Consider the following 26,048-nt stretch of genomic DNA (forward strand, 5'->3'; position numbering starts at 1 on the left):
GAGTGGAGGTAACACTCTCCTCTCTATTGGCTCTGTATATCTACCAAGATGATCATGGAAGATCATGTTTATGGAAAGACTTTGCAAACCAGACGTTTTTATTATGATTATTAACCATTTTGATTATTGCTGACTTAACACATAGCTTAGATTCTTAAGGATAAAAAACAATGGTCTTCTTTTTTCTTTGTTTCATGCCCAACGTTAGAACTTATATATCATCCTGTTCTTTTATGCCACTATTTCTTTCTTCAAATCCCCCACCCAGCTCTGGAGCAGGAGTATATGCTCTACTAAGCATTACCTGATACTCTTTGACTCCAGATCCACCTTCTGCTGGGGCCCAGTTCCTTCTCAGTTGTACTTCAGTGCTCTTGATGACCTGTTTTACTGGCTCCTGGTTGTCCTGGTCTGAACTCCTAGCCAAATGGACATACCATTCTCACACTTTGATTTTTCCCCAGGCTTACATTCTAGATATTTTTGCTGATTCTTTTTATTTCTGTTTCCCTCTTATTTTATATTTGCTTTGGGATAGAGGTAAGGCATTTCCCCCCATCTTCATACCTGATGTTAAAGCCATGGTTTGAGTTCTCTTTGGGGTCTGAGGCTGCTATCAGGAAGATCAGGGCTGTCTAGGAGTGCTCAGCATTTTCCTTTATACAAGCCCATCACATTACTTCCAGGATTCATGCCTCATCACAAGCTTGTAGGATTGTCACTTTTTGACCCCTAGTTTACTGAGGAGCAAAGCAGTATGCAATAAGTCTAGGTATGTCTTCCTGTCTGTACTCAGAACTGGCCTCAGAATTCATGATCTTGTTTCTGTGTTTTTTCCTAGTTCTTGTGCTTTGACACATCTTGACCTCTAAATAGTGTCTCATCTCTAATTTACAACGAAGTAAATTGGGCTGGGCAAACTTGAGTCTACATACTTGTGCCATTTGCACAAGTTAAATCTCTCCCCAGTATCTTAGATTCTTCATCTCTGTTAATCAATGACAGTAATAGAATCCAAACACCCAATGTTTTGGGTGAGGATGGAATACTATGTGTGAAATGTCCTAGAAGACCATCGGACTAGAAAGATATCTATTGCTATTCATTTCCAGCCTACATCACTATCTGGTCCTCAGTTTTTTCCTTCATAAGTTCAGGTCTTTCTGGCTTCAGATTCTTTGATTCTAGAAAACAGAACTTACTTCTGAGGTGAAGGTTTACAGGGTAAGGCGGGTAGACTTTCTCCCAGATTCTAAATTGCCTGGGTCATGCCATTGTGCATTTTCATTTGCTTAGGTGTTAAGAAAAGGCAATCTGATTTTAAATCTGGACAGATCAATCAATTGTGCAAAAGGATAGCAATTTCCCTTGGGAAAAAGTAAATGAGTGTAACTTGATTATTTACCAAGTTCAGGAAGGTACTAGAGCGTAGCTGGGTATAAGGACTGCTTGAGCAGAGAGGCCTTTGGAGGACTGACAAGATAAGGGGAGTGGGGAAGAAGGCCCCAGCGGGGACCAGAAACAAAAACTATAAAGAGAGGGACAATAAACGGAAATGAATCTAAGGTTTCTTTCCTCTCACAAAACCAGAGAAGCTTCTGTGCCAAATGTTCACATCATGTTTAGGTATTCAGGCTCAGGAGTTAGACATCTGAATAGTTCAAATCCCTGCTCTGCTATTTATGGACTTTGTCTTAGGAAAATTCTGAGCCTTTCTCATTCTGTTACCTTATCTGTAAAATAGGAATAATTTTATAGGTCAATCTTACTGGGTTGTTGGGATGATTAAATGAGAAATGTGCCATAGCACTTAGCAACAGTTTGGCACATAATAAGTAAATTCATGTGTGTGTGTGTGTGTGTGTGTGTGTGTGTGTGTGTGTGTATGCGTGTGTGTATGCTCAGTTGTGTCCAACTCTTTGCAACTCCATGGACTGTAGCCCGCCAGTCTCCTCTGTCTATGGGATTTTCCAGGCAAGAATACTGGAGTGGGTTGCCATTTCCTACTCCAGGGGATCTTCTGACCTGGGGATTGAATCTGAATCTCCTGCATTGGCAAGTGGATTCTTTACTACTGCACCACCTGGGAGGCTCTAAGTATTCATGAAATGGTAGCATCATCGTCACCATCACCATCATCAGGAGCAGCAGTAACACTATCATTATTTTATGAATGCTCACAGAGAGCTGTAAGGCTGGAGGATTCCCAGAGGATGAGAAGAGCCTATTTCAATGCAAGCACCAGAATGGAGGCTTTGTTGGCAATATAGCCCCATGTGGAGAACTCTTCCTCCTCAAGAATCACCCCAAGTGAGATAAACAAACCTAGAAGATGAGGAAGTTAACAGAGAAAGTAGGGACAATAGACCATCTGTCAACTTCCTAATCTAGCCACTAAATTAATGTTAACATTTGAATTTTTGTTGATTAACTCATGAATATAGTTCTGTGCCTCTAGTATTTGTGAGATGAGTAAGGTTTGATCACCATTGGGTTGGCTTGGACAACCTACCCAAGTGTCTGCTCAACAAAATTGAATGTTCACAAAATTCTTCACCTGAGCCATTTGAGCCAACAGTAGGAAGAAGGAAGGTTACAGAAGTAACCATCATCACCCCCTCTCATATTCACACATATCTTACTTACCTTTCACAATGAACCCATGAGGTGGGCAGCGTTATCATTACTTCAAATTAAGAGATGAAGAAAACAAGAGTCAAAAAAGGGATCCACTTCTCTGAGCTCATACTGTCAGGAAGGATGTGCACCCAGGTCATTTAGCTTCAAATGTGGTCCTTTCTGCTCTTCAATACTGCTTTTAAAATCTGGATACATTCTTTTAAAGTGTCTTATATTGTATTCCATGAATAATCTTTTGGGACTTCTTTCTGAACCATGATTTTGGTCCTTTATGGAACAAAGGACAGCTAGAGAGAGACAGGGAATAGGAGGTAATCTGGGGAAGGCTAATTTGTTAATATTTGTTACTTGGCAATAAGGGAGACTCCCTAGGGCTGGGAAGGGTCAAAGGGTATCTGAACCCAGAGCTGATGGAGAGCTGTGTACTCACCAGGGGTGGTGCCCTCTTCTTAGGGATGACAGAGTCAACTGCATTCTCATGGGCTCTGACTGTCTGAGAACATCTCAGGCTGGAAAAGTCATATCTCTAGGGTTATTCAATACTCTCAAAGGAATAAGTCTAATAGCAAGGAAGAGAAATTTCTAGAGGCTTTGAGATAAGGTTGCTATGGATACAAAGATACCTCTGAGTGCCTGATTCTGGTTTTACTTTCTTGTTGAGTCTGAAGTAATCTGCTTTGTATTTGTGCTTTGACACTGACCCTTGAACTCTCACTCTGTGGAATATTCCCATCGTAAATTTTCTTCTAGATATTTCTTCTCATTCTCACTTTTAGGGAGATTATGGCTTCAGTGCAGGTTGGTTGACATCTTTTGTAAAGGGCCAGACAGTAAATATTTTAGGCTTTGCAGTCTAAGTGGTATTTGTTGCAACCACTCAACTTTCATGTAGTACAAAGGCAGCCATAGACAACACCTAAATGAAAAGGCCTGGCTGTGTCCCAACAAAACTTGATTTACAAAAAGGAGGCTGGAGGATGAACTGTGGGCTCTAGTCTGCAGCTTCAGTGCCATTCCCATCTGTCCAGAGGTTTCATTTTCTAACCATGAACACTCAATTATTTTCTTTATTTAAAATAATTTTATTTATTTATTTTTGGCTGCACTGGGTGTTTGCTGCCGTGTGTGAGCTTTCTCTACTTGTGGTGAGTGGGGACTACTCTTTGTGGCAGAGCACAGGCTCTAGGCGCATGGGCTTAGGTAGTTGTTGCGGTGCATAGACTCGGTAGTTGTGGTGCACGGGTTCAGTTGCTCCAGGACATGTGGGATCTTCCCTGACCAGGAATGAAACTTGTGTCCCCTGCATTGGCAGGAGGATTCTTAACAACTGGACCACCAGGGAAGTCCCCTATTTCTTTCTTTTTTAAGAATTTTATTGAAGTACAGTTGATGTCAATGTTGTGTTAGTTTCAGGTGTATAGCCAAGTGATTCAGTTACACATATACCTGTATGTATTCTTTTTCAGTAGCTCAGATGGTAAAGAATCCTGATAATGCAGGAGACCTGGGTTCGATCCCTGGGTCAGGAAGATCCCCTGGTGAGGGGAATGGCAACCTACTCCAGTGTTCTTCCCTGGAGAACTCCATGGACACAGGAGCCTGGTGGGCTGCAGTCCACAGGGTCGCAAAGAGTTGGACATGGTTGAGCAACTTAGCACAATACAGCACATTCTGTTTCAATTTCTTTCCCCATATAGGTTATTATAGAATACTGAGTAGAGTTCTCTGTGCTTTACAGGAGGTCCTTCTTGGTTATCTATGTTGCATATAATGCTCAATTATTTTCAGTCTCTCCAGGTATTGACAAATTCCCAAAGCCCCAGTAAATACTCTCCCTGAGGAAGGCTCAGAATCCTCATAGTTAATACAGGACAAGCTTCTGCTCCGAGGATGGGTTGAACTGAACAGTGAAGCATGGGTAGACTTGAGAGAAGCTGGCTGGCCATTGAAAAGACTATTCACCCCACACTCTCTTTCCAAGGAGTCCAATGGCAAAAATTCATGGGCGAGGAGTTCCTGATTCCTAAGCAACTCCACCCCATGTCCCTGGCTGTCCTCCCCTCTGAGTAATGGGGAGAGCCACCTGGGGCCGTGATGATTCTACCTCCTTTGAAGCCATCTGATGAAACTCGGATATTACCAGCCACAAGCACCCTGGAGGAGCCTGTTATGACACAAGCTGAATGGAATAATTTTATGAGTTGAGGGGGGACTCTTGGGAGGCATCTAAGTAGCGTATTTTGGAGAAAAAAATTAGCCGAAGCATTAGGAAAGGAAACTGCTGAGTGCCAAGACCCCTCCCACCCTTAAGGGTATAAAAGGACCACGGAGAAAGGAGAGACTCAAACCTCATCGACTTCCACTTCCATCAGTTCACCTGTCCTACCATCACCTCTCCCAGCACCATGCCTTACAGCTGCTGCCTGTCCACCTTGAGCTGCTCCTCCCGGCCCTGTGTGCCCCACAGCTGCCGTGGCACCACCCTGCCCGGGGCCTGCAACATCCCTGCCAGTGTGGGCAGCTGCAACTGGTTCTGCGAGGGCTCCTTCAACGGCAACGAGAAGGAGACCATGCAGTTCTTGAATGATCGGCTGGCCAGCTACCTGGAGAAGGTGCGGCAGCTGGAGCGGGAGAACGCGGAGCTGGAGAGCCGCATCTTGGAGAGGAGCCAGCAGCAGGAGCCCCTCTTGTGCCCCAACTACCAGTCCTACTTCCGGACCATCGAGGAGCTCCAGCAGAAGGTGAGGGGCTGGGCTGCGAGGGGGCACAGGAGCAGCTTCCTGTCTTTGAGCAATAAAATATTCTCAAGTTCAAATGGTCCTCACCATGGAATCTTGTTTTCAGATCCTGTGTGCCAAGTCTGAGAACTCCAGGCTGGTGGTACAGATCGACAATGCCAAGCTGGCCTCTGATGACATCAGGACCAAGTATGTTGAGGTTTTGGGGCTAGGTGACCTCCAAGGCCCCTGTGTGGGCCTAACATTGCCTGGAAGAGAAGAGAAAGCCATTTCTCCCTTTTTATTTCTCCTGGCATTTTTTTTTTTTTAAGACCAGCTAGGTAAAACCATTGGCAAACAGAGATCCAGACTCATGTGCTATTTGAGCTTCAGTTTATATTGCTCTTTCTGAAAGGCCTTCAACTCCCAAATTTTGAGACTAATGAATTGTTCTTGGTGAGATTGATTGATTGGGTGGTATGCTGCTGCTGCTGCTGCTAAGTCGCTTCAGTCATGTTTGACTTGTCGCGACCCCATGGACTGCAGCCTACCAGGGTCCCCCATCCATGGGATTTTCCAGGCAAGAGTACTGGAGTGGGTTGCCATTGCCTTCTCCGGATTGGGTGGTATATTAACCAACAAAAATTGACAGGAGAGAGAGTCCACTTCGTGAGTCCCCTGAGTGCTTTCTGGTGTTGGGGTGAGTCCAAGGCTTCTCCATCCTGTTTATGTAGATTTTGAAGAAAGCATGGATGTGAAGAGGCGGAAAACTGTCAGCGCAAAGAGAGCCAGACCAGTCCCATGAACACAAGACATGGGGCAGGGAGCGAGGCTTCTGCCTGGCTCATTCTCCCACTCTGGTCTGTGTGTGCAGGTACGAGACAGAGCGTTCCTTGAGGCAGCTGGTAGAGTCAGACATAAACAGCCTGCGTAGGATCCTGGATGAGCTGACCCTGTGCAAGGCTGACCTGGAGGCCCAGGTGGAGTCCCTGAAGGAGGAGCTGCTCTGCCTCAAGAAGAACCATGAGGAGGTGAGAGGAAAAGAAACCATAGGCTTCAGGGATAAGTCTTTAGCTTTGGGAGTCAGGAGGCAACTGCTGTCAGACCTCCTGGGCTGGGACCTTTCTCTGAGGAACTCAAGGTCAGCTCCGGGAATGGTGATGCTATCTCCATCGAGAGCAGGGGTGAGGAGAGCTGCGAGGAGTGGATGGTGTTGGAGATGCTGGGAAAGAACTTATATTCATTGAGGTCTCCTCTCTGCTGGTCCTGAATTTGGTGGTAGAAATAGAGGGGAAGAGAAAAAGGAATAACACACTCTCTAGTCTTAAGGCTGTGGAGATGATCATGTAAAAACACAGTGCATCATACAGGTAGAGGGAAATAAGTATTATATGAAGTATAAATATAAAATAGCTGCTATCATGACATCATTATTTCCTTGCTATTATTCACCCTCCTAGAAAACATGATCATTCAATTCCACAATTGTGTGTTTCTAGCTAAGTACTCCAAATGGAGAAAATAACACATTTCTTTTTCCTGGTGTGCCTCTGTGTTTACAATGGAAAGCTCTGTCACATTTCTTCCTTAGTGAATGTCACCTTTGTTCCTTGTGGGTTCTTTGGGCAGGGTTGTGCTCACTTCCCTGCAGCAGGAAGATTGAAGATCCATTTCTGTGGATTCATTTCTTCTCCTTCCTCCCTCAGGAAGCCAACTCACTGCGGAGCCAGCTGGGAGATCGCCTCAATGTGGAGGTGGACGCTGCCCCCACTGTGGACCTCAACCGTGTGCTCAATGAGACCAGGGCTCAGTACGAGGCCTTGGTGGAGACCAACCGCAGGGACGTGGAGGAATGGTACATCAGGCAGGTGAGCATCTTGGCACATGCTCTCTCAGGACTCTCAGCTCCTTGGAGCCCTTCAGGCGGGGTCTGATCCTGTCTTCTGCACTTTGGTGTTTCAGACTGAGGAGCTGAACAAGCAGGTGGTGTCCAGCTCAGAGCAGCTGCAGTCCTACCAGGCAGAGATCATCGAGCTGAGACGCACGGTCAATGCCCTGGAGGTGGAACTGCAGGCCCAGCACAACCTGGTGGGTATTGATGAGACTCCTGGTGAGGAGGTGAGGTCAGGGAGTCAGGGGCACTGGGATGTCCTCTGGACCACCCTTTCCTGAGCTCTTGGAGCTCATGACGTGTTTGGAAGTGATGGAGAAGCCCTTGAAGGAGCAGCTCTGTGACCTTCCTCCCCTTGCCCCCTGACAGAGAGACTCCCTGGAGAACACCCTGACGGAGACGGAGGCCCGCTACAGCTCCCAGCTGGCCCAGGTGCAGGGCCTCATCAGCAATGTGGAGCTGCAGCTGGCGGAGATCAGGAGTGACCTGGAGCGGCAGAACCAGGAGTACCAGGTGCTGCTGGACGTGCGGGCCCGGCTGGAGAATGAGATCAACACGTACCGGGGGCTGCTGGACAGCGAGGACTGCAAGTGAGTAGGGGGAGAAGGGATCCTGGGAAAATGTGTGGTGGGTCTACAAGACACTGTGGGCATGCCCATGTTGGCCATGTTTCCAATTCACCAAAGAGCACACATTCATGGAGTGTCTCCTTTGCGATGGTTAGGCAAATGTGAAAGGTCAAAGGCGAAAGACATTCATCCCCTGCCTCAGGGAGCTAACAGTGGAGGGGTGGTGGTAGAAACTGTTACAATAGCAACTGTTGGGTGAGGGAGACTGTGTTGAGTTCTGTGAGATCTCAAGAGCATTAGATAACAATTTTCCATCTGTGCACATGGCAGAGAGGGAGAGGGATTTGGTAACAATCAAAGTTGATTGCAACTAACTTCAACCACTAAGAATTCAGATGTGTCTTGTAAAGTACCTTAGCACTCTTGCCACTCCTTTGCCCAACCCATTCTAAACCTCTGTGTTCTCCCAGGCTCCCCCGCAACCCATGTGCCACCACCAATGCTAGTGGCATTTCCTGTGGGTCCTGCTCTCACAATCGTCGCTGTTAATTAAAAAACCTGCCTCCTCTTTGAAGACAACAATGAAGCCTAGAACAAGCACAGGAAAGATCCCCATGTCCTGCCTTGGCTGGAGCTCAGTTACCATTTAGATACCTTGTCAAGCCAGCTCTGAAATTTCTACACACGGAAGTGCTCTCCATGAGCCAAGACACACTTCATCCGCTTCCGATGTCTGGAAAAGTCCCTCCTGCTGAAGGTCGAGTCTCTGTCTCTGAAGACAGTCCAGCAATCTGAGCTCCAGGTTTTACTTTAGGGTGTTTCCTCTAGGTATTGTGTTTCCTGCTTTCCTAGCCTCTTTGGTATTCTCTGGAATGCAAGGAGGCTACTTCAATTACTTCCCAATAAACTTTATTTCTCTGGCATAGTAAATGTGTTTCTCATACATATGCATGCATTGTAAAGTACTTGTCATGGCTGTTTCATAAAAATAACCCTTCATTAGGAGGATGAAATGGGTTCAGTGACTGTCCCAGTCATATGTTCCACTGGTAAAAACAGAGGGAGAGAGAGGCTGTTCTCCTGAGAGGCTCCCACCCAGGAAGACCATGCAGAAAAACTGGCTTTTAAAACACATGCTTTTTTTTTCCCTGGCCATGGCTGCAATTGTGAGCATCCTCCCCAAAGCTTACAGCTGTCTCCCACTCTCATCCCCATCATTCTGGAATTCTCTGTTTCCATTTCTCCCTAACTGTGAAGACTAGCTCCTGTAGAGGCTGTTCAAGAGGAGCTCTCCTCTCCTCTCAGCCTCTTGGCTGCACATGTGTCACCAGTGTAGATGCCTACTATTTCCTTAGAATGTACCTTCAATGATTTCCATCACCCCGCACATTCTGGGTCCTCTTGTTAGACCTCTATTTGTTCTCTGTCTTCTGATTAGCCTGTCTTCCTCTTTCTATCTCAAGTGGAGGAAATACCTGGATTTGTGAGTCTACGTTTTTCCTTCTACATCCCTGCTCATGGAGAACTCACACCTCTCTGCTGACGACTCCAAAATCTTACACCTCAGCTTGACTTCCAAGTCTTCACACATAGGACAGTTTCACCTGGTATCAAGCCATCGCATTGCATTTAATTGGACAAAAACTTATCTTTGCCAAACTGGTCCATCTTGTTACCCACTTGTTATACTCAACACTTAGTAATCTAAGGACCCTTTAATGCAGACAGGTGTATCTCTTTACCTCCCTCTCTTCAAAGTTATTCTTTCCACTAGCTCTTTGCTCATATCTAGAATGTTCTTCCATAACCTCATTATCATTTCATTGCCTATCATTTCAAGAAAGGCCAATGTTCATTAAGTCTCCCTACAACAAACACGAATCCTACCCCACCCTCACTTGCCTCATCGCTGAATATTCAAAATTTTGAATTCTATTGGCCACTGTCTCAATGATTCATTCATTTGGATGCTGACTGACACAGCCCCAAACAACCATCTGTTGTGTAGTACTATGTATGGTACTGAGGACACACAAATAAGTGAACCCCAATCCTAGACCACAGTGTGTTTATAGTCTAGAGTGGATAAGACAAAGAGACAAGCACCATACAGACAAACCTTGTGTGGCTCCATAATTCAAAAAGGTACCTGTACTCCAATGTATACTGCAGCACTATTTTCAACAGCAAACTAAATGTCCAGCAACAGAGGAATGGATAAATAAGATGTGTTACATAGGTACAATGAAATATTACTCAGTCACAATAATGATAGAAACTGTGTCATTTGCAGAGACATGGATGGACCTAGAGACTGTCATTTGGAGAGAAATAAGTCAGGAAGTGAAAAACAAATATCATATATTAACACTTAAGTGTGGAATATAGAAAAATGGTATAGATTAACTTGTTTGCAAAGTAGAAATAAAGACAGAGACACAGAGAACAAATGTATGGATACCAAAGGGGGAAGCGGTGGGTGGGATGAATTGAGATCAACATATATACACTACTATATATAAAACAGATAACTAATGAGAACCTATGATATAGCACAGGGAACTCTACTCAGTGCTCAGTGGTGACCTAAATAAGACGGGAATCCAAGGAAGAGGGGAGATATATATACATGTGGCTGATTCATTTTGCCATACAGCAGAAGCTAACACAACATTGTAAAGCAGCATAGTTGCTTTACAACAATTTTATTGACAATAAAATTTCTTTCAAAATGCGGCTCAAGAATGGTGTAAATAAAAATGATGAATTTCCAAGGTGTGAGAGTGTTAAGAAGAGACTCCAAGAAGAAAGTAGCTCCCAATCAAAGCTCTGAAAATCCAAACATTGTTCATATAAATTTCACCTGCCTGCATCATTGATTGTAGGTCCTTCAAGAGAGAGTATGTTCACCTAATTGAAGGCTAGTGTAAACCAGGGAGCATCATAAGTGAAATAAATAAGGAACAGTAACACTAACGAGGGTTCATGAGAAGGTTATTAAAACTTTATATACTTCCCACAGTTGCAACTTCAATCAACTATTATTGTATGATATTAGCATAATTCTGAACTAGAGTTTGATGGGATATGGTTAGACAGATGAGTGTGTGCAGGTCTAAGAAGAGGAAAGTTTTTTAAGCATGAACTTTGCCTGGTAGGGAGATGAGAGAGCCTGGGGTGTGTTTAGAGCCTGACATACCAATTTCTATCCTGGAGCAGAGGATTAATATGGTTTAGCAGAAGATGATACTGCAAAGTAGTTAGGGAGGGCCATATCTAGCAGCACTTTGAATGGTTACCTGTAAGATTTGCTATTAAGAGAAGTTGACATAGGATCTATAGGGCAGCTGTGTATAGGATGGATTGTAACGGGTCCTAGAAGTTTGTGAAAAAGAAGGAAGATCAATTAGGAGGCTAGTGAGAGACAACAAGAACTGAGATGGTTGGTGGTGGTGGGGAGTGATGGGGCAAGTGGTGGGGTGGATTTCAGAGGCACATGGAAGCCGACTGGGGGTAGAGAAACAATGGAGAGAGAAGGAAGGAAACAGTACTGATTGACTATCTGGTATGGTCAACATGAATAAAGTTTTTGAGGCTCAGAAAATGAAGTAACAGTGGTTCTCCAAGAGAGAGCTGGAAAAGGATGACTAGATTTGGGAGAGATGTCAGAGAGTTACCTAAATAAAGATGATAATAGAGCTGTGGGAGTTGTTTAGACCATCAAGGAGAAGATATTGGAGTAGGAAAGAACCTTGGGGATCATTGTAGAGGATGACAGAACAGGTCTGGACCCCTCCAAAGTCCTTGACCTGAGGTTTGCCTTGGTTTAGCTGAGTCTCTGAGGAGAGGGAGGCTACAGGCCATGGGGTCGCAAGAGTCGGACATGACTTGGCAACTAAACCACCACTGAGGAGATAGATGATATCTGGTTATAAGCGGTTGGAGAGGGAGGTGGGGATGCAACTGAAGAACCACAGAAGTCTAAAGAAGTCAGTTTCAACAAAGGCATGATCAATAGCATCCAGGGCAAGGAATATGAGTATTCAGGCAAATCCACTGGGTACAGTAACAGGGAGATCACTGGTGGCTGTATGGAGACATGGTTGGACTCTGGGTGAAGCAGTCATATTTCAAGGCTCTTTCACATCTGTCTTGGATCACCAACTCCATAGTGAACTTAATGCAAGAATCCAACCCAGTGCATTCATAGTAAACATGAATTTTACCTCGCTTTGTTCTCTGTGTTCTTTGATAAACGTTTTAGCATCTGCTCTTCCCTTTGAGGGCTTCCCTGGTGGCTGGTAAAGAATCTGCCTGCAATGTGGAAGACCTGGGTTCAATCCCTGGGTTGTAAAGATCCCCTGGAGAAGGGAATGGCTATCCACTTCAGTATTCTGGCCTGGAGAATTCCATGGGGTCACATGGAATAGTCCAGGGGGTCACAAACAGTCAGACACGACTGAGCAACTTTGACTTCTTTTTGAGGTTCAGAGCAGTCACATAATCAGGTTTTCATTTCTTTTCTGAGTGGGCCCTGAATCCAGCTCATTCAGAAGATTAAAACCATTAAGGTTACATTGTCCTGGATTGTTTCACATTTTTTTTAACTCCTCTATTCTAGACTGGATAGAGTTAAAAACATAGGGAATAATGTTGCACTTTTCTAACTCAGCTTGTCCCTTAGAACCTCCCTGGACTCCATTCCTATTGAGAATCTAGGACTGAGTGTAAGACAAATAATGGATGCTCTGGAGAGGCTTTGTGGAGTGGTCCCTGAATCCTGTTTGAAGTGTCTATATCTCTCTTTGCTCAGTTCATTTTGCTCTTGAGGTGATTCATCCTCCAGGTCCTCTGCTACTTGTCCCTCAATAGAAATCCTGTGTGAGTATCTTCTCAGAGCCAAATCTGCTGGCTTAGTTCCTGTATCACCATCACAATTTCTCTCCTCAATGCAGTGAGGCTGGATAATTAGTAAATTGGCAACAATTGCCTTTATGGAACAGCCTGTGGAAGCCTTATATCCTGTTCTTGTAAGCACCTCTCATTTGGGCTGACTTGGGTGGGCTGGTATTGTAATTGGACAGTGTTTCTGATCTTCTTATCAATCAGTGAGTGATACTTCATCACTCTTTGGCATAAGTCGATCCCCCGATCTGTGTGCACCCAGTGATTCCACTCCTGGCCTCTCCTTGCTATGTGTAAACATTAAAATTAAATAGTTTATTTTAATTGGAGAATAATTACTTTAAAATGTTTGTGTGTTAGTCACTCAGTCGAGTCCAACTCTTTGTGACCCCGTGGTCTGTAGCACACCAGGCTCCTCTGTCCATGGGATTCTCCAGGAGAGAATGCTGGAGTGGGCTGCCATTTCCAGGGGATCTTTCTGGCCCAGGAATTTAACCCGGGTCTCCCACATTGCAGGCAGACTCTTTACTGGCTGAGTCACTAGGGAAGCCCTTTACTTTAAAATATTGTGATGGTTTTTACCATACGTCAGCATGAATTGGCCATAGGAATATATGTGTCACCTCCATTCTGAATATATGTGTCCCCTCCCACCTTCCTCCCCACCCTATCCTTCTTGGTCAGTAAGTGGTCCAATATGTTACTTCGCATCTCCCACAGAATACATTTTACATTTCTGCTGGTGAGAACTTCAGGTGCTGTGCCTGGCCATCAGGGGAGAAGGTTTTGGGAAGGAGGAGAGAGAGGCCTCTGATGCCTTTAAAATCCTGCTGGAGGGAGGATGCCTCAGCACATCTGCTCTGACTCTACTCCATGGTTATGAGTTTGCGTGTGATCCCTCCCACAGAAATAGCCTTGGCTTCCATAATAAATAGTATCCTTCAACCTCAACTGCAATTTGCTCACATCTGGAGACCAGAAGCCTTACCATGGCATCTGCCACAATTACATGAGCAAGTGTAAAACCTTTCTGTTTGTTAGCAGTTGATTTGCCCATCATGTTTATTGAAGGATCATTGACTAGAGACAAGGTCTTTGCTAACATAAAGGTAAGAATTCACAGAACACAGTAAGTGGAATAAATAAAAGGCAATTGCCTTCCAGAATTTCTGGGATGTGAATTAAAACTTGGCTGTTTTCTCAATAGATACAGGACCTCTCAACCATCATCTAATGACCACTATGTAGCGATCATAGTTACTTCTACGCGAGATGTGGGATGGTTGCCTTTTCTAAACATTGCCTTCCACTTTTGAAGATACAGGATACTTACTTCTGGATTATTCCATCCTAACTGAGATGAAAGCTACAGTAATGGTTATAGGGGTCTCCATGAACATATTTACTAGTCTACAACACATATTCCTTTCCTATTCTTTAAAAAGTGCCATTGTCTAGATTTTTATGTTTTGAAGCTCGGGGTATTGAAGAAGGGGAGAAAGAGAAAAGCTAATGAATTCAGCTATTCCCTGATGGCTCAGAAATAAAGAATTTGCCTGCAATGCAGAAGACCTGGGCTTGATCCCTGAGTCAGGAAGATCCCCTGGAGAAGGAAATGGCAGCCTGCTCCAGTATCCTTGCCTGGGAAATCCCATGGACGGAGGAGCCTGGAGGGCTATAGTCAATAGGGTTGCAAAAGAATTGGACAAGACTGAGTGACTGAATAACAACAAAACAACAAATTGGCTTTACATTATCAGATCTTGTCCAGGAATGCTTCAGTCAATTTGGTAGTGATTTTGAATTAACACACCTGTTCCACATCTCCCTAAAGGTAGAGATTCAGGCAGGAGGAGCAGACTGTGGACTGTGGATTGTGAATGTTGGTGAGGATATAATTACCTTCAAAATGAAACCACTAGGTGGCATTTCAGGGGGCTCCGAAGAGCTCCCGTCCTTTATGTCTTAGCCCAGAAAGAATTCAGCAAGAAGCAAACTGATAGATAAGAAGTGATTTATTAGAATATGATACTTGTGAGGTTTACAAGTGGGTGGGCGAGAGGGTGCTTCCCTGAGAACTTAGAGGGCTACAGTTTTATAATCAAAGGAAAATGTGAAGAGGGGGAAAAGACCACTTTCTTCCTCATTCTTGAGTAGATGTCATGCTTCCATCATCAGCTCCTCCTCCAAGTTGGGTTGGGGGGTTTTCTTATTTCTACATGGTCAAGCCAGAACTGTCATGGCACAATGGAAAAATTATTTCAGGTTTCAGTATAATGAGGATCTTTACTTTGAAATGTCACCTTTCCATAATTTTTTTTTTATCTGTGTAGAGAGCATATCCTAGGAGTCATTAACTTACTGAACACACTGGGCAGAATGTGGGTCTCATGACACCATTGTTTTGTTGTTTTGGGTCATGTCTCCTGCTTCTGCTGCATGATTTTTTTGTTGCTAAGCATGCCTGCTGTTTTATGGTTAAGCAAACCTGCTTTCTTGAGTAATCATTAACTTACAGGGTCTTCTATACTCTTTCTTTACTTATATTTCTCTAGTGGGATAAACTATACAATTACCTAATTTGTTCCTGTCAAAAACATATCTTTTGGAAGAATACAAGTTTATTCCAATGCTGTTGTCTTTTATGAATACATAGTTGAAGTTCCACATTGGAAATGACTTTCAGAATCACCCAAGAAAACATACATTATAATTTTACAGTCACAATGTGTATCTGACCCACTGAAGATGCTATTCAGTTTGGTTTTTATCCAACTCACTGGGCTGGGTCCCAAAATAAGCACACTCTCTTGGAGATGAAGACTTGCTTTCAGTGAGGATAACCAAAAGAAAGAGTCCAGTGAGAGCAAGTTAGAAGAAGGGGTGATCTGAGTAAGGCTATATAGGAGGAATTAGCTTGTAGCTACTAAAAGGAACTTTAGCTACTAAAAGTAGCTACTTTAAGGAGTATTTTTCATATCTTGAGCACCGATAGATTGAACATAAAATCCTCATATTTCATAACTCCATCTGGAATAGCAAAAGGGTAGGATATGTTTGCCAAAATGTATAGATGGTTTTGAAATGCCAATAAACACGTAATTTAAATCTAAGTGGGGCACAATGTTTACTTAACAAAAACTAGTCCTATTTAGGGGCTTCCCAGGTAGCAACAGTGGTAAAGAACCTACCTGCAATGCAAGAGTGCTGGTTCAGCCCCTGGGTTGGGAAGATCCCCTGGAGAAGGAAATGGCAACCCACTCCAGCATTCTTGTCTGGGAAATCCCATAGACAGAGAAGCATGGCAGACTGCAGTCTATGGGGTGGCAAAGAGTCAAACATGACTGAACGCGCATGTACTAGTCCTATTTAATTCATTCTCTAGTGCCTCCTTTGAGCAGGCCTTTATCTGAAAAGACTTTTGTGTGTTAATTGATCAGGTGCTTTGGTTCAGAGGATGAAGAATGTCACATACCTTATGTTGCAGTCAACAAGACATCAGCCACTGAAGCCACTCCCTGAGGGGATTCAGGATGGAGAAAAATGGGATACTATCCCAAAATATTGTTGTTCAGTTACTCTCAGCTGTGTCTGACTCTTTGCGACCCCATGGACTGTAGCATGCCAAGCTTGCCTGTCCTTCACTATCTCACAGAGTTTGATCAAACTCATGTCCATTGAATTGATGATGCCATCCAACCATCTCATTCTCTGTTGCCCCCTTCTCCTCCTGCCCTCAGTCTTCCCTAGCATCAGAGTCTTTTCCAGTGAACTGGCTCTTTGAATCAGGTGGCCAAAGTATTGGAACTTCAGCTTCACGATCAGTTCTTCTAATGAGTATTTAGGGTTGATTTCCTTTAGGATTGACTGGTTTGATCTCCTTGCTGTCCAAGGAGCTCTCAAGAGTCGTCTCCAGCTGCACAGTTCGAAAACATCAATTCTTCAGATAGCTGAGGTGCATATCAAAAGAATGATTTCACTGTGCCCAGACTCTTACATCTTCCCATACATAGAAAAGTGCTAAATTCATTCACTTGAGATACTTGGTTTTCTTTAATTAACAGTTATCCTTTGATATTCTGACTATCTGGTTTTTATTGCAAAACTCCCATACATCCTGGATCCTCCCTCACCTCTTTGGAGCAGTCTCTCAGAGCTCTCTGAGAGGCTGTCTTCTGGGCTTAAGTCCTCAGGAAGTCCACTGAATAAAACATAATTCTCAACTGAAAAAAAGAAAGCATGTAACTTAATGTGATGGCTTTTTAGAGTCACGTCCTTTGGAAAGGGTTTCCCAGGTGGCACTAGTAGTAATGAACCCACCTACTAATGCATATATAAGAGACTTGAGTTTGACCCCAGGTTGGGAAGATCCCCTGGAGGAGGGCATGACAACCCACTCCACTATTCTTGCTTGAAGAATCCTATGGACAGAGGAGCCGGGTGGGCTATAGTCCATAGGGTTGAAAAGAGTAGGACACGACTGAAATGACTTGGAACACATGGCATGCATATCCTTTGGAAAACCGGGATCAGGTGTTTTGACATCGAACCCAGTAAATCTCCCTTTTCTCCCTAAGCTTTTAATGGGTATTACATTTTCTCTTAGCAGACTTCCTTCCACTAGAATAGAAGTGACCTTTGGTTCTTTGATAGAGAACAGACTTTTAATTCTTGGCCAACCATTATTTAGGAGGTGATATTGCCTAGTAGTGGTTGAGCCCCATTGCACTCAATCCTTTTGTGCATCACTGCATCTTGGTAGTGAGAAGACTGGAAGAGAGAGATAGTGTGAAGGAGAGATCAAGCCCATTGGAATCAGAGAAGTGGGGGTTTTAATGCTGGCTCCACCATGCAAGAGCTCTGTGACCTTGAACAACCTCTCAAAGATTTGGTGTCCTCATTTGCAAACCCTGCAGGGTTATGTGTAGGCTGAAAGAGACAGTATAAATAAGGTGCTTAGCACAGTGGATTCTCAGTAAGCAGAAGCCATTCTAACAACATGAGAAATGGATATTTCCTGCCATATCAGTAAACAAAGGATGTCATAATCTTCAATGATTGCAGCCACCACCGTTGGTGAGCTGGTGAACCCTGAAGGAACTCAGGAAAGAAAAAATACCTGCCATCTAGCCATCAGACTGCAGCCATTCCCCTTGATGAGCCCTGAGGAAACTCAGAATGTGAAATCATAGGATACTGGCCCCAGAGAGCTGGGATGCATATCAAAGGAATGATTTCAGTGAGCCCAGACTCTTGCCTCTTCTCATACGCAGGAAAGTACTAAATTTCTTAACTTGGGATATCCGGTTTTCCTTTAACAATAATCTTTTGACATTCGGACTACCTTCCCTTTGTTGCAAAATTTATGTATAACCTGGCTCCCCCCATGCTTCCTCAAAGCAGTTCTCTCAGAGTTACTTGAGATGGTGTATCCCAGGCTTGAAGTCCTAAAAATTCCTGCCGAATAAAACATAACCCTCAACTTTTAGGTTCTGAGTATTTTTTAAGTTGACGAATGTCATACTATGTATAAGCACAGAGTAAAATCTTCCTGAAGAGTAGGTGATCCCAAGATGTTAGTTTTCTTAATGTTTTGTGAGCATTGAGAAATAACAGAAATGGAGCCTGGGGGGCTTCCTGCAGCCCCCTAGGAAGAGGGTAGGATTGCCTGCACCTGACAAAGGGACCTTGGACAGGATGACCTCATAATCCTTTCCGGTCTCAGCTTCCTGGATTCCCTACCAAATAGTCTGCTTTTTCTCACAGAGTCTTTACTGAGCATGAGGTAGATGAGCCACTGACCTTTCCTTGTGTAGGAGAAGAAGTGCCCCCAACTCTGGAGGATAGGGCATAGCTCTCACTAACTCTATAGCCCATGAATAAGTGCTGCTGTTGGCAAGATAGGGGTGGGTCACTTTGAAGCTCTTCCTTAACCAACCAGCATGATTGTTGATGAGTCCTGACTTAGCAAGAAGCCCGTGTAAAACATTTTATGAGGTAAAGGACTCACGTGAGGTGGCTAAATAACATGGAAAAATTGGTAGAGAGGGCAAAAAGGGGTAACGCTAAGCGTGGCTACCACACCCACCATTGACAGAATATAAAGACCTGGAGAAGACCAGGGCCTACATCACGGAAAGGAACCAGGCTTAGAAACAGACCTTCAGAGCTCTGCTCCCTCCAGCACCATGTCTTACAGCTGCTGCCTGCCCAACCTGAGCTTCCGCTCCAGCTGCTCCTCCAGGCCCTGCGTGCCCCCCAGCTGCTGTGGCACCACCCTGCCCGGGGCCTGCAACATCCCCGCCAATGTGGGCAGCTGCAACTGGTTCTGCGAGGGCTCCTTCAATGGCAACGAGAAGGAGACCATGCAGTTCTTGAATGATCGGCTGGCCAGCTACCTGGAGAAGGTGCGGCAGCTGGAGCGGGAGAATGCAGAGCTGGAGAGCCGCATCCTGGAGAGGAGCCAGCAGCAGGAGCCCCTCGTGTGCCCCAATTACCAGTCCTACTTCCGGACCATCGAGGAGCTCCAGCAGAAGGTGAGGGGGTGGGCACTGCCAACGGATGAGCTGCCAATCGATGAACTATTTATCTAAATTTGACATACCCACTTCCAAATGGATTAAGTTTGGTCAAACCTAATGTTGAAAATGATAAGGACAGAGACATAGAAGTCACTGGCTTACATAAGACGCATCACATCTTCCTAGAGAATCGATGTGGGATGCCCCATGAAGGAGGGGTACAGACAGGAAAGAGAGTAAGGCATTAGACCAAAGTCAGTCATAGCAATCTAACACTGCTTCTTGTTTAAAACCAGACTGACTGATGCTTTAGTCCTATTATGGTATTCTGGTCTTGTTTTCAGAGCCGGTAGCATTAAAAGGGGCTTCCCAGGTAACGCTAGTGGTAGAGAAATGGCCTGCCGATGCAGTAGATGTAACAGACGTGGGCTGAATGCCTGGGTTGGGAAGATCCCTTGGAGAAGGAAATGGCAACCCATTCCAGTATTCTTGCCTGGAAAATTCCTCCACGGAGGAGCCTGGCCGGCTACAGTCCATAGGGTTGCAAAGAGCTGGACATGACTGAAATGACTTTAGCACGCATGCATGCAGTATGCATTAAAACATAATAATATGCACCTGAATTATTTCTTGGAGCTAGGAATTTCCTGCATGAATACTTAGATATTTAAAGATGTAACAAGAGAGTGTGTCTATAACAAAGTAAAAGAGCCACCAACTCCAAAATCCTCCCTAGTATACACAGAGCAGGCGTGCATACACATGAGAATTCAGGGCCAAAAATATGGGAGTAGAAGTGGGATAAGTACAGAGTGAGCACAGAAGTGGGGCTTAATACATCGTGTAGGTCAGGGAGGGCTTCTCAGAAGAGGCACTATCTGAGCAGGGTTTGAAGGATGAGGAGGAGTTTATATTCAATCTCACAAGCCCTTGATTCTCTGACAGAATTGACTGTCCACCATTCAGTAGTTCTGGCAAAGTGAGTGTCAGAAAGGCGGTGTGGGATTTGAAGATCATGCTCTGATTTCTGCACATTTAGTGAGAATGTGGCACAGTGCTGGAGCAAGGGATAAAATACTGGTTGAGAGAGTCCATTTCCTTCAGGAACTCACAGTGTAATAGGGGAGAGAGGAAACAAATAACCACAGTGAAGGTGATAAGATGTGTAACTGGCTAGGTGCAAGGTACTGTGGGAGCACCTGGAAGAAGTGACTCCTGCAGGAACTGGGGAAGGAAGGGGAATGTGGCCTATGTAGGGTGTCTTGCTAGGTGGGTGAGGGCATCCAGGCATTCCAGGTAGAGGCAGAAGCTTTGTGCAAAAGCTTTGTCCAGGGCAATGTGAGGGGAGAGTGGAGAGTGGTCAGCAGGGCTGGAATGGTGGTGTGTGAGCATAGGATAACCAACTTGTTTTTGTTTGCTTGGGGGTTTTTTGGGTTTAGCACCCCACCTCCCACTAAGCAAACAGGAACACTGATCATCCTATGCGAGATTTGGTTCCCAGTATGTTCAGTTCCTGCAGGAAACAAGAGGCAGACCAAGAAGAGAAGAATTTATGACAAAAGGCACATTTCCTCTTGACTGGTTTAGTTTTGAAATGATCAGTTCTATTAATGAATCCTCCCCTTATTCTCAAACTGAGAATGTGAGAAGACTCAAAGCTTTTTGGAAGGAATATCTGTTTGAAAGAAAATAGTTTTTAACTTTAAGTTATGAGACATTCATTCCTACTACAACTGATTTCACAATTAATCCTGTGCCCAGATCCTGGCCACCAAGGCAGAGAATGCTAGGCTGGTGGTGCAGATCGACAACGCCAAGCTGGCTGCAGATGACTTCAGGACCAAGTAAGATTTCTCTAATGATCAGACCAATTTAATAATGGACAGGCTGAGTTGCAAAGTGATGAACTCTGTCCTGGAAGCATGCGAGCAGAAGCTGTATACGATCATAGTGGGAGGTTTCTTGCATTTGGTGAGTTAGGTTAAATGTTAGTCTCCTCACTGGAAGCAAGAATTCTGTGTTTTAAATTTAGTTTGAAGGAGCTCAAGCAGCCATCTATTCTCTCTCTTTTTCATCTTAACATCTGGATCAACTTTAAAAGTGTATTCCACACCAGTCTCTTAATACAGTTTAGTTATGATTAGCCCATTGGAAAAAGTTAAATGACACAAATAGGAGGCAAAATTCATTTCAGAGAATCCATCAGTTTTTCTAGGTATGACCACTACAATCCTAAGAATCCATTGCATTTTTATGAGACTTGATAGTTTGCAATGTTATCCTACCTATATCATTTTTTCATCTTTGGGCCAACCTGATGACATTTTTTGGGGGGGTGGGGTGGAGCAAGATGAAGTAGGAAAAAATAGCTTTATTGCTTTGCCAGGCCTAGGGGGCAACAGAGGGCTAATGTCCTCAAAACTATGTGTCCCTGACATGTCAGTTTGGTTCCCATTTTACAAATGAGGAAATCGAGGCTCAGAGAGATTAATGAGCTTACCACTGTCCTCACCGCAGGGCTGAATCTCACTGCCTTCTAATCCAGTGCTGCTTTCATGATACCAGGTTGATTCTCAGGGTGGTTGGAAAGGATGGTGAGGAGGTCCATAGTGGGCTAGTGAAGTCACCAGCTCACTTGAGACTGGAGGATGACAGGGCTTAGTTGTTAGCAGCCTGTGAAGGGAAATCAGAACAAATGAAGTGAAAGGTAGATTTAAACTATACAGTGGCTTCCCTGGTGGGTCAACGGTAAAGAATCTGCCTGCAATGCAGGAGACGCGGGTTTGATAATCCCTGGGTCAGGGAGATCCCCTGGAGAAGGAAATGGCACCTCCACTCCAGAATTCTGGCCTGGGAGATCCCAGGGGCAGAAGAGCCTGACGTGTTACAGTCCATGGGGTTAAAAGAGTCAGACGTGACTTAGCGACTAAACAACAACAAAAACTATACAGGGGTGCCCCACCAACACCTTCTCTGTGGGTCTCAGGGAGGAAATAGGTCTTTTCACTCTGTGCAGTGGTCTTTTTCCCTTTCAAAAGACTGCAAAAATTCCAAATATTTCACAATGTAATGAATTAGACTGGGCGAGCCAAGTAAAGCCTAGGAAAAAGTCTTACTCTTTGACCTCCTTTGACTGCTGGTTGTGTGTGCAAGGTACCAGACGGAGCTGGGCTTGCGGCAGCTGGTGGAGTCAGACATCAATGGCCTGCGTAGGATCCTGGATGAGCTGACCCTGTGCAAGTCTGACCTGGAGGCCCAGGTGGAGTCCCTGAAGGAAGAGCTGATCTGCCTCAAGCAGAACCATGAGCAAGTAAGAGAGTCCTGATATCCCTATACTGAGAGTCCTGTAACTTCCCTGAGCAGGATAATGTAGGTCTTTTAGGTCTTTGCTAGACATCCTAGAGCTGAGAACGTTTTGCTGGATGCTCAAAACACCCTTGGTGGGTTGTTGGGGAAGCTTACTTCTTTTACCTAAAAGAGTGTGGTCAGCTAATCTATTTCCATTTGGGGCTAGAGCTTTAAAATACTTTCTACTGCTTGATAAGATTGGTTGTCTTCTGAATAGGTTGTCTTCCCATTAATGACTTAGACTGAAAGGAGATAGCAAACTTCTTTGTTTTATGTGTCACCTAGATAGTAGAACCCAAGCTAGAATAAATGGATGGAAGGATGGATGGATAGATAGGAAAATAGGAGAAATGAAGGCACTGAAATAATGGTTGATTCAGACTTCATGGTTGAATGTAATACTAGGATATCAGATGCATGTCTCAAACATTAGATATTTTGATGAAGAGGAAAAAACCCTCATGGAAAGTGTGTGATGATAAGAAGACATGAAGTAAATGGGACCAGTTAAGCCTAGTTTCTCTCTATTTAAGTAGCATTTAAGTGGCAATGATTACAAACCAGTTATCATGCCAGGTTTATCACTGAGCAAAGGAAAAGTAAAAAAGAAATGGTAGAATCTTGGAGTGGGAAGAAACATTAGCGATCAAGCAGCCTCATGATACAGATATGGAGACTCTCAGACAGGAGGCCTGAGTCACAGGAAATAACTTCATCGAGTTTTATATCAATATGTGTCCTAAATTCTAATGCAATCTTTCCACCACATTCGACTCCCTCAAAGAGAATTTATATATAGATTTCTTTCTACGAGTTCATTCTTTCCCCTTCCTCCATCAGGAAGTCAACACCCTGCGGAGCCAGCTGGGAGACCGCCTCAACGTGGAGGTGGACGCCGCCCCCACTGTGGACCTCAACCGTGTGCTCAATGAGACCAGGGCTCAGTATGAGGCCTTGGTGGAGACCAACCGCAGGGATGTGGAGGAATGGTACATCAGGCAGGTGAGCATCTCAGCACATGGTGTCTCAAGACTCTCAGCTCCTTGGAGCCCTTCAGGTGGAGTCTGATCCTGTCTTCTGCACTTTGGTGTTTCAGACTGAGGAGCTGAACAAGCAGGTGGTGTCCAGCTCAGAGCAGCTGCAGTCTACCCAGGCAGAGATCATCGAGCTGAGACGTACGGTCAACGCTCTGGAGGTGGAACTGCAGGCCCAGCACAACCTGGTGGGTATTGATGAGACTCCTGGTGAGGAGGTGAGGTCAGGAAGTCAGGGGCACTGGGATGCCCTCCAGACCACCCTCTCCTGAGCTCTTGGAGCTTGTGACTTGTTTTAAAGCAATGGAGAAGTCCCTGAAGGAGCAGCTCTGTGACCTTCCTCTCCTTGACCCTTAACAGAGAGACTCCCTGGAGAACACCCTGACGGAGACGGAGGCCCGCTACAGCTCCCAGCTGGCCCAGGTGCAGGGCCTGATCAGCAATGTGGAGCTGCAGCTGGCAGAGATCAGGAGTGACCTGGAGCGGCAGAACCAGGAGTACCAGGTGCTGCTGGACGTGCGGGCCCGGCTGGAGAGTGAGATCAACACGTACCGGGGGCTGTTGGACAGTGAGGACTGCAAGTGAGTACCGAGCAGGTGGTACCCCTGCATGGTACATGCACAGTCCTACCAAAGGACAAAACAGGGGCTGCCCAGGTCAATTTCAGATACCAATATGCCTGCAAAGACTAGAGTTTAATACTGCAGCAGTGGGAAGTGAAGGGTGTTTGTTGCTGTCACTACCAGGCCCAAAGGTATTTTCTGCTCCAAAAGATACTCTTGAGCCTTGACTGTTTACCCCACTGGTGAGCTTTTGGAAGCTTATGGGTAAATAAAGCTTTGTTCCTTCAGCAAAAGGGAAAACAAACCTGTAACTACCATCACATGTACTTGAATAGTGCTTTTGGATTTAGTCCCCACTTTCAAACCTATTGTTTCATGGATCCTGGCTGGGATTCCCCTGAGACAGGCAGAGTGGGGATCAGGGCAACCACCTTATGGATGAGCATTTGGGTATCAAAAAATGGAGGTGACTCAAACACTTCTAGGGTCCAGCACTCTTCACCTAATCAAGTATTTTCATGAACATGATCTGTGCAGTAGATATTATCAATCTGTCTCACAGGTGAGGAAGGATGAAGGGCCTTCTCCACAACTCCAGGCTTATAGAGCTGGGTTCCACCTCAAGGCTTCTTTGCTCTTTTCTGCCCCATCTCTAAGCTTTGCAGAAGGAGCGATCCGAATAAGACTTGGCTTCCTAAGAAGTCAGAGAATGGCTTCTGTTTGTCCCCTGTCTCCTTGGGTTGAACTCTCTCCTTTATTTTTGTTATTATCCATCTCATGCTGATGAGCTAATGGTTCTGTGTCCCAGGCTGCCCTGCAACCCCTGCGCCACGACCAACGCATCATCAGTCGGGTCCTGCGTCACCAATTCCTGTACCCCCTGTGGCCCACGCTCCCGCTTTGGGCCCTGCAACACCTTTGGGTGCTAGACAACCAGGGCCAGCAGGAGGACTGTGTGAAGACAGAGGACCATTGATGGACCAGCCCTGCTCTCTGACAACCATCAGCCATTGGATAGTACCCCAGTCACCACCATAATTCATAGTCTGGAGAGAGAATGTCCAGGCCCACTTGATCCTCTTAATTCAAGGCCAGTTTCTTGTGACCTGATGGTCTGACAGGTTTGGGCTGGGAAGTTGTCACGTGAGGAGTTTTGTGGTTCTCTCTGCTGCTTTGATCTGTCTTGCAGTTCCCCAAATCCCTTTGTTGATCTCCTAATAAACTTACCTCTTGCAAAGCAGTGATGATTCTCATTTGTATTCATTCCTTTTAAAGTGTTCACTCTATGTGTTCATGTTTCATATAAAAGCCACTTGAAAGTGAAGAAGGACTTGTCGTTTAATCTTCTCCTTAAAAGTCTTCATTACCATTTGTTAACATTCAGTAAACACAATGTGTCCAAGCAGAGACTCAGGCAAGCAGGGAACCAGTGGGACCACTAAGGCAAGAGGTCTCATCTGAATATGATAAACATGTTAGTTACGGGATCTTACTTGGTAAAGTCCAACAGCTAACATTTCTCAAACATTCCACCTTTCCTTTTTTCCAAAAGTCTATGAGAAGAAGGACAGGAACTAACATTTATTAAATGCCAACCAAGCACTAGAAACTGCGTGACTAAATTTTTTCTCTTATGTTTATAGTAAGTAGAAATATTAGGATCAAACCCAGAGCTTATTCTCTGAATATCAGTTACGTGTGAGGTGTGACTATGAGAGAGTAAAACTGATTTTAAATAAACATTCTTCATGATTGTTACCTGGGGAGGGAGGTTGCAATTAGTACGTCAAACATCTTCAGAAGCTCTCCTTCAGCAAACACTGAAGCACTAATAACAGTAAAAAGGGTGATCTCTGTTTC

At 44.8% G+C, this 26,048-nt stretch overlaps 2 protein-coding genes across 2 annotated transcripts; both read left to right on the forward strand.

Annotated features, from left to right (window-relative positions):
- The first annotated feature begins 4,924 nt into the window (after window positions 1-4,924).
- On the forward strand, window positions 4,925-8,366 carry LOC145540394 (keratin, type I microfibrillar 48 kDa, component 8C-1-like). Its single transcript, XM_081574959.1, has 7 exons — window positions 4,925-5,381; window positions 5,485-5,567; window positions 6,232-6,388; window positions 7,064-7,225; window positions 7,320-7,445; window positions 7,618-7,838; window positions 8,288-8,366. The coding sequence occupies exons 1-7, from the start codon at window positions 5,046-5,048 to the stop codon at window positions 8,364-8,366; spliced, it is 1,164 nt and encodes a 387-aa protein (XP_081431085.1). The 5' UTR covers window positions 4,925-5,045.
- Window positions 8,367-18,495: 10,129 nt separating this feature from the next.
- Window positions 18,496-25,428, forward strand: LOC145543291 (keratin, type I microfibrillar 48 kDa, component 8C-1-like). The gene is made up of 7 exons (XM_081584335.1): window positions 18,496-19,258; window positions 21,005-21,087; window positions 22,397-22,553; window positions 23,432-23,593; window positions 23,688-23,813; window positions 23,986-24,206; window positions 24,997-25,428. The coding sequence occupies exons 1-7, from the start codon at window positions 18,911-18,913 to the stop codon at window positions 25,115-25,117; spliced, it is 1,218 nt and encodes a 405-aa protein (XP_081440461.1). The 5' UTR covers window positions 18,496-18,910; the 3' UTR covers window positions 25,118-25,428.
- Window positions 25,429-26,048: the final 620 nt, after the last annotated feature.

The sequence above is a fragment of the Giraffa tippelskirchi genome, chromosome 3 (genome assembly GCF_054371585.1).
Source record: "Giraffa tippelskirchi isolate mGirTip1 chromosome 3, T2T-mGirTip1v1.2.pri, whole genome shotgun sequence".
In the NCBI taxonomy this organism is placed as follows: Eukaryota; Metazoa; Chordata; class Mammalia; order Artiodactyla; family Giraffidae; genus Giraffa; species Giraffa tippelskirchi.

What these genes read in the sequence shown, in the direction of transcription:
- LOC145540394 (XM_081574959.1), top strand. Translation starts at nt 5,046, where the DNA reads ATGCCTTACAGCTGCTGCCTGTCCACCTTGAGCTGCTCCTCCCGGCCC. An exon ending in TCAAGAAGAACCATGAGGAG is followed by an intron (nt 6,389 to 7,063) that starts GTGAGAGGAAAA and finishes TTCCTCCCTCAG; the next exon opens with GAAGCCAACTCACTGCGGAG. An exon ending in TGCAGGCCCAGCACAACCTG is followed by an intron (nt 7,446 to 7,617) that starts GTGGGTATTGAT and finishes GCCCCCTGACAG; the next exon opens with AGAGACTCCCTGGAGAACAC.
- LOC145543291 (XM_081584335.1), top strand. Translation starts at nt 18,911, where the DNA reads ATGTCTTACAGCTGCTGCCTGCCCAACCTGAGCTTCCGCTCCAGCTGC. An exon ending in TCGAGGAGCTCCAGCAGAAG is followed by an intron (nt 19,259 to 21,004) that starts GTGAGGGGGTGG and finishes TCCTGTGCCCAG; the next exon opens with ATCCTGGCCACCAAGGCAGA. An exon ending in TGCAGGCCCAGCACAACCTG is followed by an intron (nt 23,814 to 23,985) that starts GTGGGTATTGAT and finishes GACCCTTAACAG; the next exon opens with AGAGACTCCCTGGAGAACAC.